Source organism: Scyliorhinus torazame, chromosome 12, assembly GCF_047496885.1.
Source record: "Scyliorhinus torazame isolate Kashiwa2021f chromosome 12, sScyTor2.1, whole genome shotgun sequence".
Lineage (NCBI taxonomy): Eukaryota > Metazoa > Chordata > Chondrichthyes > Carcharhiniformes > Scyliorhinidae > Scyliorhinus > Scyliorhinus torazame.
Genome location: NC_092718.1, coordinates 40,251,333 through 40,266,619, shown reverse-complemented (window position 1 = coordinate 40,266,619; position 15,287 = coordinate 40,251,333). Strand labels below are relative to the sequence as shown.

Here is a 15,287-nt window from a genome sequence, read left to right as displayed (position 1 = left end):
AGCTCTGGGTTTTCCTCCTTACCCACCTCTCTATTTACCTTTCCTCTTCCAAGATACTCCTTAAAACCTACCTTTTTGATGAAGCCTTTGGTCATCTGATATCCCCAAAAGTTGCACGGTGTCAAATCTTGGTTGATAATGGTCCTGCTAAGTGCCTTGGGGTGTTTTGCTAAATGAAAGACCGAAATAAATATGTAATTTAATTATAAGTGTGTACATTAAGTTTACTATTCCTGTATGTAGTGTACTGCTATCTTTTATGATTTTGTTTTTCTTTGAGTTTTTTCTTGCAACTGTTGCAGATTTAAAAAGAGTTTCCGTTTTATGATGCTCCGTGGAAGGACTTTAAATATGTAATAATTAATTAAAATGGATCGGCACTGCAACTGTTGTGCTGCATTAAAGTAGCATTGGTATTTTGCTTAAACACATAATATTGTCAGCAAATCAGTTTGAATGGAGCTGTTATAAACATAACATAGAACATACAGTGCACAAGGAGGCCATTCGGCCCATCGAGTCTGCACCGACCCGCTTAAGCCCTCACTTCCACCCTATCCCCGTAACCCAATAACCCTTCCTCACCTTTTTGGTCACTAAGGGCAATTTAGCATGGCCAATCCACCTAACCTCCACGTCTTTGGACTGTGGGAGGAAATCGGAGCACCTGGAGGAAACCCACACAGACACGGGGAGAACGTGCAGACTCTGCACAGACAGTGACACAGCGGGGAATCGAACCTGGGACCCTGACGCCGTGAAGCCACAGTGCTATCCACTTGTGCTACTGTGATAATCTCTGAATTCCCTATGTAGTTATTTATCACTCTTTGGTTTTGGGTAATAAATTTTTGCGCTTCTCGATAGCTACAATTTGATTGTTATACTCCTAATTTTGAGCCCCAATTCAAAATCCTATTCCTTAACTACATTTATTGTCTGGATTGTGTTTCATTTCTGTTGCATTGATTGCAGCCCTTATGCACTGCTCAAGTTTGCAAATTGTGCTGTATATAGTTGGAAATGTTTGCGGCCTGTTGCCAGACTGAGGAGAATACTGTGAAAATTGGGGTTTGACTTGGGGGAAGTCGAAAATGAAGTAATAGAAAACACTTGTATGCACTTTAGATCATCCTTAATCAGATTATTAGTTGTACTTTAATGTAGATATGTTGCACTTGTGCTTTTATTTCATTATCACTCTGAAAACTGCCACTATTGTGTATTTCCCAGTATTGCACTATATAATGGAGCCTACTTCAATGTATTCCACAGATGATAATACAAAAATGGGTGTACTTATTAAGCACAAATTCAGTTTTATAAATTTCCACACGAAGCAACAGTAATGATCTTTTTACATTTTTATATTTAAATTTTAACTGGATGTTAGTTTAATCATAGGCAATAGTAGAATAAATTGTCATCTTTTGTAGGTTGGTTCTCATCGGGGTGAATCTGTCAGTCGCCATAACAGCCATTCGATCCTCCCCAGTGCAGTACCCCCTTCAAGTGCAGAATTAAATCACCAGGCACAGGATAATTACAGAGGTATCTCTTTATAGCAACCTAATTCAAAATGACATTATTTTACTGAATATAAACTCTAAATCTCCCCAAGTAAATTATATCGCTTGAAATTAGAAATGGCATTTGACCTCGGGGTGCTTATATTTTTGGACAGGACTATCGAGTTTACAGAGTCAGTCTTCTGCTTTGGGTCCAGCAGAAGTCAAAACAGAAGACAAAGACGAGAACACAAATGACTCTTTCTCATCTGAAGACAAGAGATCAGATGATGAAGGATCTAAAAAAGACATCACGATGCAGTCCCGAGGAAGGTCATGGTAAGACTGCATTCAAATGTTTAATTATCCTTTGTTGGTAATAGACATTGGTGCTGGCTACTGTACAACATCTCGTATAATTTGTCTTAACTGCAATTTAGCACTGTATATTAATATTCCTGCACAGTAGTCATGAAGATGAGGACCTAAATCCTGAACAAAAAGCAGAAAGAGAGCGCGAAAGGAGAATGGCAAATAATGCCAGAGAGCGTCTTCGTGTTAGAGACATCAATGAAGCATTTAAAGAGCTTGGACGAATGTGTCAACTTCACTTGAACAGTGAAAAACCCCAAACCAAACTACTTATTCTTCATCAGGCAGTTACCGTCATCCTTAACTTGGAACAACAAGTCCGAGGTCAGTAGGCTCGAGGTTGGCTTTATGATTTAGTATTCTAGTAGATGTTTTTCCAGCATTATCAACATGTATTTGTCTTTAAAGTTGTATTGCCAGCTTTCACTGGCAGTCCAGTTGCCTCAGGCAGTGAGCAACAGTTTAGGGAAATCCCATGTTCAGACCCCAGTGTGCTGCAGCAGTAAGAGCACCACAGTTAATTCCAGTGTCCAGGTTCCTACTCCTGAATTCCTTACATTAACCATGATGTGGAGATGCTGGCGATGGACTGGTGTGGGCACTGTCTTACAACACCAGGTTAAAGTCCAACAGATTTGTTTAGAATCACTAGCTTTCGGAGCACAGCTCCTTCATCAGGTGAGTGATGAAGGAGCTGCACTGGATTGAGTTCTTCAGCAATTTCTTCAGTGAACAAGTCTTACATAAAAAGAATACCTTTAAGAAAGGGACCAGAGGGGGCAGCACGGTGGCACAGTGGTTAGCACTGCAGTCTCACGGCACCGAGGTCCCAGGTTCGATCTCAGCTCTGGGTCACTGCCCGTGTGGAGTTTGCACATTCTCCCCGTGTTTCTGTGGGTTTCGTCCCCACAACACCAAGATATGCATGCTAGGTGGATTGAACACGCTAAATTGCCCCTTAATTGGAAAAAATTGATTGGGTACTCTAAATTTATTTTAAAAAGAGAAAATAAAAAAGAAAGGGACCAGAGGGCAGCAAGGTGGCGCATTGGTTAGCACTGCCGTCTCACGGTGCCGAGGTCCCAGCTTCGATCCCGGCTCTGGGTCACTGTCCGTGTGGAGTTTACACATTCTCCCCGTGTTTGTGTGGGTTTCGCCCCATAACCCAAAGATGCGCAGGTGGATTGGCCACACTAAATTGCCCTTAATTGGAAAGAATGAACTGGGTAGCCTAAATTTATTTTTAAAAAAAGGAAGAAACAGAGGGAAAATAATGCCCGCCGAGTCATATCCCATATGTTCCAAAAGAAGGAAGTAGCAGTGGTCAGAAAGTAGGAGACGAGAACCTATCACTGCACAATTGCCTCATTTAAACTTAATGGACCTTCTCCCAACTACTCCAGTTCCACCTCCTTTGCCCTTGTCCTAGTAATTGCCAATACTGTAAAATCTGCTGCAATGAATGAACTAACCCCTAATACTTACATTAAATACTATTCTTTAAATTTCGCATTTAATATCTGAAAAATGCAAGTATCACGATACATTTTCCTGGATTCAATATCTATTTGCGATGCCAGATAACACCACGTCACTCAGTGCTATATTAGCCAAGAACCATTCAATGTTTTGAGCTAACTTGGAGCTCGAGGTTCGCGGTGACCCGAAGAGCCTTATTTCTGAAAACTCTGGACCTTACAAATAGAGCTGCTCTTGACCTGTAGCTGGCATGTACACCTGCAGAACATTCCCACTGGCATCCATTCCTCATATAGACTTGGTGGATATTGTTGAATAGTGATTTTCCATTTAATTTCACAATTCTTCACTAACACAGTTTACATAACTGTGTCAGCCAAGGATCAGCCAGTAGCACTCTTGTCTCTGGGTCAGGCGGTTGTGGGTTCAAGGCCCACTCAAATGACGTGACCGCACAATCCAGGTTGACACACCCAAGAGAAAACTGAGGGTGTGTTGCACTGTTTTTCAGATAAAACATTAAACCTGGTCCCATCTGCCTCAGGTGGACATAAAAGATCCCCTGGTACTATCTTGAAGAAAAGCTGGAACAGTGATTATCCCCAGTATCCTAGTTCTTATTTATCCCTCAAACAATACCAGTAAAACAGATTATCTGGCCACTTTCACATTGTTGTTTTGCAAGCTTGATGTATTCAAATTGGCTACCAAAATTCCTGTATTACAACAGCAACCCCACTTCAAAACGTACAATGGCTGTAAAACCCTTTACCTAAGGTCATGAAAGGTGCTATATAAATGGAAGTCTTGCATTTTAGCAAATCTAGGTAAGTTTAGCATTATAGACCAACTTATAGCAGTGCAAAAACAAAGTTGGGGTGGTGACAGCAACCACATGCTCACGGTAGTTTGTGAAACCAGAAAATAACAAGGGTGGTTATTTGAAAATCAGTTTGCATTAGCAGGAAGAGGCAAAATCAACCAGGGCTTCTTCTCCAACATTCAGGTCAATTTTACTTGAAAGATTGTGCATGAGGACAGAATTGATGCTTGGCTGAAGGACCACATTCACATGTGAATGCAGTGATGATGCTCTCTATCAGATCCAGGCGACGTAAACGGCTGAGATGCCCAGGCAGCTGTTGATGCAGATGCAATCATGACCTAAACAAGAGGGAAATAGCAGGGTAAAACATTGGGGAAGAGGAAAAGTGGATTCTGCTGAATTTAATATTTGTAACGTGGCATATTTGTAACGGGGCATTAGGCGTGTTTGCAATCCCCCATTGTTTAGGGGAGGGTGGGTCCACATCTGGCTTTAGTTGTGGCTGGCTATGTTCAGACCTAACTGTGCAACTTAGTTCAGTCCTTCTAATCTGTACAAAAATATATGGAAGCTTGCTGAGAAGCACAGATAGGTGAGTTTGATGTGAAAGTCAGAGTGCCTAATTTGTGGCTTCCAATCATAAGTGACTGGAAAGTGAGGTGGATTAGAAAATCAGGCATGCTGTGGTCCACAGCTGATTCTCCAATTCATTTCCTCATTGAACAACACCCCAGTTGGGAACAAAACATGGAAAACATTTATTTGTATATTTTTCCGTCATTTGGTGGTTTCCTTAACAGTTTTTATCGCATAGGGGAAAACTTTATCTACTTTTTGATACCAACGGACGGTAGATGGAAAAGGGTTTTGTCACGATGCAGTCATAGATCACACATGTGTAAACAGAACCATATTGGCATGAATACTTTGCCCAAAATGTGATTGATTTTAATGATCCAGTTTTGGGTCTACGCTGACTTCTGAAACACAATGGATGCAATCTTGCCAGCCACATTTGACGCGAATAGGAGCACAATGCAGCCAGTTGATGCAGGGAGAGACTTCCCCCAGGCTTCCCGACAGCCAGTACGCTTTTCAAGATCTACCAAAACCTCGCAGGGCATCACAATCGCGATCCTGTCCACAATGGGCAGGACCAAGTGCTCACCCGATATCTATGGGCACCCGGCATCTACTGACCTTCCCAGGCAGACCCCAGCCGGACACCGTTCAGTACTGGTCCGCACAAAAGTGGACCAGGTGGAACGGAACCTGGGGGGGGGGGTCTCCCGGATCATCAGAGCCTCCTGGGTGATCAGGACAGGATGGCCCCCTGGCCCTCCTCCTTGAATGTTGGCACTTGGCACTGTCAGGCTGGCACCTTGGCATTGCCACTCTGGCGCAGCAAAATAGGCAGGAGCATTGCCAGGGTGGCACTGAGTCAGGGCCTACAGAGGGCAAGCCCATGAAAGGAGGATACGGGGGTGGTAGCGTGCAGGACAGGTATGGAGGGGCTTCCGGAAGGTTAGTGGGGGGCCCTCAGCGACCCCATGGCGGGATGCCAACCCTGGGGGGGGGGGTTGTAAATGCCCATGTATGTGGGGCATGGCAATACTCATGGGTGTGAGGGACCCACAGCCCACTTGGAGAACCCTCCACAAATGTTAATTCGAAACTTTTCCGTTAGATTGCGTCCAACATTATATATATATATATATATATATATATATATATATATATTTTTTTTTATTTTTATTTTTTAAATAATCTTGTATTGTCACAAGTATGAAGTTGCTGTGAAAAGCCCCTAGTCGCCACACTCCAGCGCCTGTACGGGTAAGCCGGTACGGGAATTGAACATGTGCTGCTGGCCTTGTTCTGCATTACAAACCAGCTGCCTAGCCCACTGAGCTAAACCAGCCCAATAGTAATATCTACCAGATGCACTGCAGTAACTCACCAAGATTCCTTAGGCAGCATCTTCCAAACCCACGACCACTACCATCCAGAAGGATGAGAGCAGCAGATACTTGGGAACCCCATCACCTGGAGGTTCCCCTCCAAGTCACTCACCATCACGACTTGGAAATATATTGCCATTCATTCACTGTCGCTGGGGCAAAATCCTGGAACTCCCTCCCTAACAGCACAGAGTATATACCTACACCTCAAGGACTGCAGCAGTTCAAGAAGGCAACTCACCACCACCTTCAGAAGGGCAACTAGGGGTGGGCAACAAATGCTGGCCGAACCAGCAACGCCCACATCCCGTAAATGAATTTTAAAATATCAATGAATTCACTGCCATGATCAACTGGTCTATAAGTAAACAGCAATGTACATAATTTTAGTTGTTGAGAGTGGTACGGTGGCGTCTGGCGCTGAGGACCCGGGTTCGAAATCTAACCAAAGATTCTAGTGAGTTAAAAGGCGCACACTTACGAACAGCTCCCAAAGGAAATAATATCTCTGGGTCATCAACACGAACCATTTGAACTGTTATTAATGCTCCTTGCTGATCATTTGATGAGACTGGACTTTTGAGCAAGTTAATGGTGACAACTTTCAAGTTGCTACCCAATGTTTTCCTATAACCTGCAAATGTGGTGTCCAGTTTGGTACAAGATTCAAAACTTGAGGAATGCTAATATGGATCATTTTCCCGCCTGGACCCTACTTTGCAAAAAGATTACTGTTGATATTGGGACAATGTTTTAATGTATTCATTATAAAATGCCGTGAAATAAAAAAACAAAGCTTTTGTTTAGTTCTTATAGTTCAGCTGGGGCATCATGCTGATTCCTCATATTGAGGACTTAAGGGCTTACTTTATATCGCATCTTTCAATATCTAAGGATGTCTCAAAGTGCTTTGTAGAAAAATGAGTATTTTTGATGTGCAGTTACTGTTGTAACATAAGATACCACGGCAGCCACTCTGCGCAAAGCCAAATCCCACAAATGTAATCTGAGAATGGCTAGATAATATGATTTTGTTTTTGTGATGATTGAGGAATAAATATTGGCCAGAATAACTCTGCTGTTCCTTCGAGACAGTGCTTTGGGATCTTTTCTGTCCGTTTGAGGGTGCAGGCGGGGCCTTGTTTAATTGTCTCACCAGAAAGATAGTACCACTGATGGTGCAGCACCTCCTGAGTACTGCACTGAATTGTCTGCCTAGATCTTTGTGCTTCAGTCTTGGAGTAGGACTTAAACCCATAACCTTCTGACTCGAGTGAGAGAGCTACCACTGAGACACTGCTGACTCTGCTGGATCATCAGAAGTTTTGTTGTTCCTGCAGTACATCCTCTGCTCCCTGATCAGCTCAAGACTAGAACTATAGTCAACTTCCACTAGTTGCAACAGTAGGTCTCACACTTAAAAAGTTAGTTGATCGTTGCAGTTGATTTTTTTAAAAATAGTTATCTTGTCTGTTCAACTCAGGAGCATTATCTTTCAAAGTGATACAGCAGACTTCCATTGTGGCCTATCCATTCCTACAGCCTGTTGAGTATTAGGAGGGATACTACATGAATTGAGGGTATCTTTCAAAGTGCTTTTGTGCTGCTACTTGGAAATGGTACTTTACTGTGAACCAAAGTATCTGAGCAATATGGCCAACAAAATATCCCTCATTGGACTAGTTTGAAACTCAACACTAATCTTAACCAGTGAATCTATTCTAAATAAAATTTGTGTTTTCATGGAAATAATGCATTTCGTTTTCAGATGATGTTAGTAACCTATATACATCCCTATGTCATTATGTTGCAACCAACTATGAATTATTATACATATACTACTTTTATTTAGTCTAAATATATATGTTCTTTAAAATGTGTAGAGAGGAACTTGAATCCAAAAGCAGCCTGCCTTAAAAGGAGAGAAGCAGAAAAGGCTTCTGCCGCATCGGCCGAAGCACAACCAGCACACCCTGCAGTTCACTCTGGACTCAGCGACACTACCAACCCTATGGGTCATATGTAAACTGTCAGGTACTCTTTTAAATTTATTATTAATCTTAGTGTCACATTTTCTAAGTTCTGCAATTTTCTATCCATTGACATTCTGAAAACTTGTTGCAGTTGGATTAAACACTACTGACATTTGGAATTGTATGAAAGATTACTTACGGCGCGATTCTCCCAAGAGGGAACAAAGTCCCCTAGCGAACACATTTAGCAACATTTTTCCCGGCACTCGCAGTGCGGAGAAACACATGGCTATTCAACGCGACTCATGTTGACTAAGGGGCTTGAACAGAATTCGCGAGATCGAGGCGCTCCCCAGTGTAGTTTTGCTCCACTCGCCGGACCTCCCCAGTATAGCGAGAGATCAGGACGCCATTTTTAAATGGCGTCCTGATCTCCGAGGTCCCCAAAAGGATCCCTGACCCTCCCAGCCCGAACGCACTATAGGAGGATTTCCCCCACCAAAATACCCACGCTGGGCAACCCGGCCCGATTGCACGTGTGCAGAAAATGCCACCTTGGAACCTTGGCAGTGTCACCCTGGCATTATCCATGCCAGCTGACAGTATCACCTGGGAACCTTGGCAGTGCCAGACTTCCACTCAGGTGGCACTGTCAGTGTGCTAGGCAGACACTGCAGAGTGCCCAAGTGGCACCAGCACTGCCAAGGCACCACCCTGCCCAAAGAACATGGAACTGGGGGCCTCCGATCCCCTGGGAGACCCCCATGAGTGCCGTTGCGTCTGTCCCCCGTTTGTGCTGATCGCTCATTTATGGAGTCACATTGTGATGTGATTTATATTCTATAGAAATTGTGAAATGGGGAGATGTGCCTGTACCTTGGTACACGTGACAATAAATCCAAATACAAATGTAATGTTGTAGTCTTATGTTTGAACTTTATATATGTCTGTCATGACAATCATGGATGTTGGTGAATTTCATGTGTGTGCAATTCAAACCACAGATCCCACAAATACCTCGTCAGAAATCTTGTACATATTTTCTGCTCTCTCCCCTTGACTTCATATCTCTTCACACATTGCTAGTTTTGAAAAATGTGAACATCTCATTACCCTTAAAAACATTTGTATAGCACCTTTCATTTCTTCAGAACATCTCAAATTATTTTCTCCTTCTTGGGCAGAATCCTTACAGTGTAGAAAGAAGCCATTCAACCCATCGAGTCTGCATTGACCCTCTGAAAGAGCACCTTATCTATACACATGCCCTCACCCTATCCCAGTAATCCCACCTAACCTTTTTGACACTAAGGGCAATTTATCATGACCAATCCACCTAGACTGTACATCTTTGGAACCCATGCAAACACTGGGAGAATGTACAAACTTCACACAGACAGTCACCCATGGCTGGAATTGAATCCAGGTCCTTGGCGCTGTGAGGCAGCAATGCTAACTACTGTGCCTCCATCAAGGTTGAGTTGCTTCCACTTGGAGATCGGTTCTGCGTTGGCTGAGTCGTCCAATCCTGGGTCCGCAGATTCTGCTACAGGTTTTGGCAGGTGGTGTTTGATGAGGCAGGTGGGTGGGGCACTCTGAATTCTGTGCTCTCTTTCTGCAGTTTACACTTGGCTTCTGCGTGCTCCACCCTGCGACGCTCGAGGTGATTGCCACCTTCGCGGATGCTTCTCCAGTTTGTGTGTTCAAAGGCATGCGATTCCCGTGTGTCGGTGAGAATGTTGCATTTATTTAGGGGAGCTTTCAGAGTGTTCTTGTAGAGTTTCCTCTGCCCTCCTCGTGATCGCTTGCCATTGCGGAGCTCGGAGTAGAGCACTTGTTTCGGGAGTCTTGTGTCAAGCATGCGGACAATGTGGCCGACCGATCGCAGCTGGTTGAGCGTGACCAGTACCTCAATACTGGGGGTATTGACTTCGGAGAGGATATTCACCTTTGTACGGCTATCCTGCCAGTGGATTTGCAGGATTTTGCGGAGGCGACATTAATGATATCTCTCCAGGGATTTGAGGTGGCTGCTGCATATTGTCCATGTTTCCAATGCATACAGGAGCTTCGTGCTGGATTTGAAGCCTTGATCTTCGAACGCTTGTTCTTCAGGCGGCTGAAGACTGCAGTGGATCTTTGGAGTCAATGCTGCATTTCAGTGTCAATTTCTGCTCGCATTGCGAGGAGGCTCACGAAGTGTGGGAAATGATCCGCATTGTCCAGGGGCTCACCATTGATCGTGATAGTCGGGGAGCAGTTTTATGTGGCAGGAGCAGACTGGTCGAGAGCGTTTGTTTTCTGGGTGTTCAGGCCCATTCTCTCATATGCCTCGGTAAATGCATTGACGATAGTTTGTAGCTCAGCCTCTGAGTGTGTGTGCACACAGGCGTCGTATGCATACTGCAGCTTGATGACAGAAATTGCAGTGGTCTTGGTCTGGAGGCATTGGAGGTTGAACAGAGATCTGCTTGTCTGGTAGGTTAACTCCACTCCAGCGGGGAACTTCAGGGTGATGGGGTGGAGTGTTGCTGCAATGACAATGCAGAAGAACGTTGGTGCGATAACACAGCCCTGTTTGACCCCAGTTTGCACAAGTATTGGGTCTGTGAGGATCACGGCTTGCATGTCATTGTGGAGCAGGTGGAGAACAGTGACGAATTTCTGCAGGCAGCCGAAATTGAGGAGGATGTTCCACGATCCCTCACGGTTAACAGTCGATGGCCTTTGCGAGATCGAAAAGGGTCATGTACAGAGGTGGTTGCTCCTCTCTGCACTTTGCCTGAATTTGCCACATGCTGAAGATCATTTCAATTGAGCCTGTTGATGGGTGGAAGTCTCATTCAGACTCATGGAGGAGCTCTTTAGCCACTAGGAGGTGGTGGAGAGTAGGGAAAATCCCTCCGTAATTTCCGCAGTTGGACCTGTCTCCTTTCTTGAAGATCGTCACAAGAAACAAGAAAGATGTCTCTGAGATCATCCGGCATGCTCTCTTCCTTTCAGACAAAGGTGATGAGGTTGTGTATTCTTGTCAAGAGTGCCTCGCCACCACTTTTTGATATTCCTGCGGGAATTCCATCCACGTCAGAGGCCTTGTTGTTTTTCAGCTGTGGTTGGCGTTTTCAATCTCATGGTGAGCTGGGATTGCTCTGAGATGATGGTGGGTAGCATGTTGCAGGATAGTGTCGAGGGCACTTGTGTCAAAGGATGTCTTTTCTTGGTTGAGGAGGTCCTCGAAATGCCCACTCCATCGGGCATTGACTACCTCTCTGTCATTGAGCGCGTCTCCGTTTTTGGCTCTCAATAGGGTGGGTCCTTGGATATTCGGACCATAGATGGTTTTAATTGCGCTGAAGAACATCTCAGCGAGTTGCTGAGTCTCCTGCGCTCCTTCCACCTACCATCTGTTCTTTAGGTCACGGGTTCTTTGTTACACATCGTCCTTTAGTTGATTGTAGACTTGTTTCCTCGCCCTCAAGTTTTTATTTATATAGCACCTTTCATTTCCTCAGAAAACCACAAATTATATGCAGGCATTGAAGTACTAGCTATTTGAAATATTGCTGCTTTTTTATTCATTCTTGGGATGGGAGTGATGCTGACGAGGCTGGTATTTTCTATCTGTCCCTAATTGCCCTCGAGTAACTGCTTTTTTGAACTGCTGCAGTTCATCTCGTGTAGGTTCATCACTGCTTTTGTAATGTTGTAAATTGTTTGTGGTAGCGCGACAAATTTTTGTCATCAGTTGGAAAAGGCTAGGGGGAATTCTGTATGTTATGTTTGACTGTTAAGAATACAAAGGTATTCTTGAGAAATGAAAGAAAATTGAGTTAGCAGAATATTTACGCAGCATCTCTGCCCAACCTGCCTATTTCCAGCATTTTCTGCTTTTATTTCAGGTTTTCAGCATCCGCTGTATTTTGCTTTTGCATTAAATATTTCTCTCTCTCTTGCAGGTCAGAAGTCTGGATCAATTTTGTAAAATAACAAATGAGTCATCTTTCCATACAAGGAAACAGCCAACTAACTTTCTTTCATGAAGCCACAGTTGGAAAATGTAACGCACTTGAAGCAGAAACCCAGAAGCAATCTCTTGATCAATATGACATCACATTCAGCCCACTGAAAACCTATTTGTCCCGAATCTGAATTTTGGCCCATAATCGTGCATATCAGTCTGTTGCAAGCAGTGTTGCTTCCACACAATCAGAGACTGTTGCAATTATTCCACTGTGGAAGTTGCCTTGTGCCTAAACTTGTTGGTTGATGAAACGCATTTAAGACAAAAAAAAATATTTATTGCTACTGAACTATAAGGTCTACTTTGAAAGGGAATGTTAAAATCTCAGTTGTTTCATTCTCAGCTGGGCTGATGCTAGTATCTGATAAAGCTGTTCACTTGCAGAGAACAAAGCAGTAATGACCTCTAACCCCCAGCATTCCCAGAACCTATTAGTGTCTTAAAAAAGGGAGGGAAGAGTCTTTGTTGTCCTCTTCATTCCTTTGGCCACACAAATAGCATTTTCCATGTATCAGAATATTCCTCGTTAGAGTGTTTATTTTTTTGTTCTCTGTTTGTGTGAACATTCGTGGTCACAATTTTTTTTCCTATATAATGTTCAATGCCTTTGTGATGAGCAATTTGCTATAATAGCAAAATGTGTTTTTATTCAGAAAGGGCAGGTCTGACCATAGCATCATTTAGCTTGAAATAAGGTTAGTTTTCTTCAAACTTTCAAGTAAATCTCCATTCTTATTTGTTTTATTTGTAATTATACAAACTTTTAAGCTTCTAGGCTTCATAGTAAAACTTGTAACGTGAAGTGTAAGTTAGAAAATTTCTAATTTTAGAATTGCTTTGTTTTTCAAGCAGTTAATACTACATTTAGCATATGTGAAAATGTTTGCTGTAATTAAGCACAGATGCAAAACAAAGGTTTCAGGCTCTTAAAAAAAGCATTCAGAGCTGATAAAATCCTTCGTTCATCAGGGCCAGTAGTGTTGATGATGAACAAAGTAGTGCAGTCAGCTTAATTAAAATTCTGGAGGGAAAAAGGAGCAACAGTCACCAGCTATCTGAGACCATACTTTCTTTTTGATATCTCCTTATCTGCGTGGCTCATCAGTGGAGAGGGACCCAGAGACTGATGCAGCCAGTAATGAAACTGCCCTGAGCTTTGACACCATTGTGGAATTAACTCATACGCGTCGTTTTAAATCGCATACAATTTTTTTTGTTTCTACCCCAGCTGGTTTCCATTTATTTGGATTTGCGTTCCTTAGCTTCCATGCAAACTGTCTTCCATTTCAGAGGAATATAGGAGAGAAAATATTTGACAAGGTCGCTTACTGTTATCTGAGTGTTGTCTACAATTGTTGACAATTGATTCAACAGAATTAACAAACTGTGCATTCCCTTGTTCTCAGCATTAAGGCAACCGAAGAACAAAATGTGTGTCCTTTGCCATGACTAGCTGATAGCAATGCTGAACTCTTGTTTTGGAAGGGTTGTCCGAAAGTGAGGTTTTTTTTGACAATTGGGTATGATTTTGTTCTTTTAATTGGTTTGTGGCGACTAATTCAACAACAGTCAACACCTAATTTACTGTCTTTGTGGCCTTGTTCTTCAGTTCGTTGTTTGAGCTTAAAACGTGCTGAAGTGATCACGTGCCACTGGCCATTTCTTCTGAGCTTTCCTTCCCTTTGACTATGATAGACTGCATTATGCCCAGAAGCTTTGCTTCAAAAAGTTTAAAAAAAAGAAAACATTTGGCTTATTTTTCACTATAGCTAGTCTTTTATACAATAATCGTGTAAGAAAATCTCTTGAATTCTAAATATTACTCTTTCTAGATTTTGAAATCAAAAGTTTTCAGTAAAGAAAGTTTCTTACTTTATTTTACTATATTAGGTAGCAGAAGTGTAGGTTATTTACCAGAACCTGTCCATTAATATCAGAAAGTAAAATAGCTTTCTAAGAACATTGTAGGTTTTAGCTAAACTGTGTAGTACCTATGGGGTATCGTACAAGCTAAATGTCTGAGATAAATTGCTTCACATCTTGTTCTCCTATTTCCATTGTTGGTTGATGCAGATTTGTACCCGTGTAAAATTTAAGGTATTGTGATGATTCTTTCCTCGCAACAGCAAGAAGTAAAGGATTTCTGTCAGTGATAACAGAAAACATAATATGTATATATAACATTTATGTAGCAATAAATGTGCCATCTTTTTTAACAAGACCAATGAGTGTTTAACATTTTATCTGTTATTTAATCTGTGGAGGCAAATTTATTCTGTCACAAACTCTCCACTGGTTAGAGTCATACCTGGCACAAAGGAAGATGGTTGTGGTGGTTGGAGGGCAATCATCTCAACTCTTGGGCATCACTGCAAGAGTTACTCAGGGTAGTGTCCTAGGCCCAACCATCTGCTGCTTCATCAATGACTTCCCTTCCATCATAAGGTCAGAAGTGGGAATTTTTCGGATCCCGGCCCTGGGTCACTGTCCGTGTGGAGTTTGCACGTTCTCCCCGTGTCTGCATGGGTTTCACCCCCACAACCAAAAGATGTGCAGGATAGGTGGATTAGCCACGCTAAATTGCCCCTTAATTGGAAAAAATAATTGGGTACTCTTAATTTATTTTAAAAATGAAGTGGGAAAGTTTGCGGATGACTGCACAATTTCATGACTCCTCAGTTAATTAAACAGTCCATGTCCAAATGCAGCAAGACCTAGACAATATCCAGGCTTGGGCTGACAAGTGACAAGTTACATTTGCACCACACAAGTGCCAGAAAATGACCATCCCCTACAATAGAGGATCTAAAGACTGCCCCTTGACATTCAATGGCATTATCATCGCTGAATCCCCCACAATCAACATCCTGGGGCTTACCATTGATCAGAAACTGAACTGGACTAGCCACATTATTACTGTGGCTACCATGGCAGGACAAAGGCTAGGAATCCTAAGGCGAGTAACTCACCTCCTGACCCCCCCATAGCCTGTCCACCATCTACAAGGCACAAGTCAGGAGTATAATGGAATGCTCTCCACTTGCCTGGATGAGTGCAACTCCAACAACACTCAAGAAGCTTGACACCATCCAGGACAAATCCCGCTTGATTTCTCTGCCTTCCACAAACATTCAAAGCCTCCACCAC

At 42.9% G+C, this 15,287-nt stretch overlaps 1 protein-coding gene across 12 annotated transcripts in view; it reads left to right on the top strand.

Annotated features, from left to right (window-relative positions):
• tcf12 (transcription factor 12) overlaps positions 1-14,361 on the top strand; it is a 365,767-nt gene extending 351,406 nt beyond the window's left edge. For 10 of the 12 annotated variants that reach the window (XM_072470734.1, XM_072470727.1, XM_072470729.1 and 7 more), the window contains 5 exons: positions 1,437-1,551; positions 1,685-1,847; positions 1,975-2,204; positions 8,030-8,180; positions 12,076-14,361. In XM_072470734.1, the coding sequence (XP_072326835.1) occupies positions 1,437-1,551; positions 1,685-1,847; positions 1,975-2,204; positions 8,030-8,172 (651 nt within the window). In that variant the 3' untranslated portion in view covers positions 8,173-8,180; positions 12,076-14,361. The remainder of the gene's footprint in view (positions 1-1,436; positions 1,552-1,684; positions 1,848-1,974; positions 2,205-8,029; positions 8,181-12,075) is intronic. The other 2 variants (XM_072470723.1, XM_072470725.1) reach the window with 1 other exon arrangement.
• The last annotated feature ends 926 nt before the right edge of the window (positions 14,362-15,287 follow it).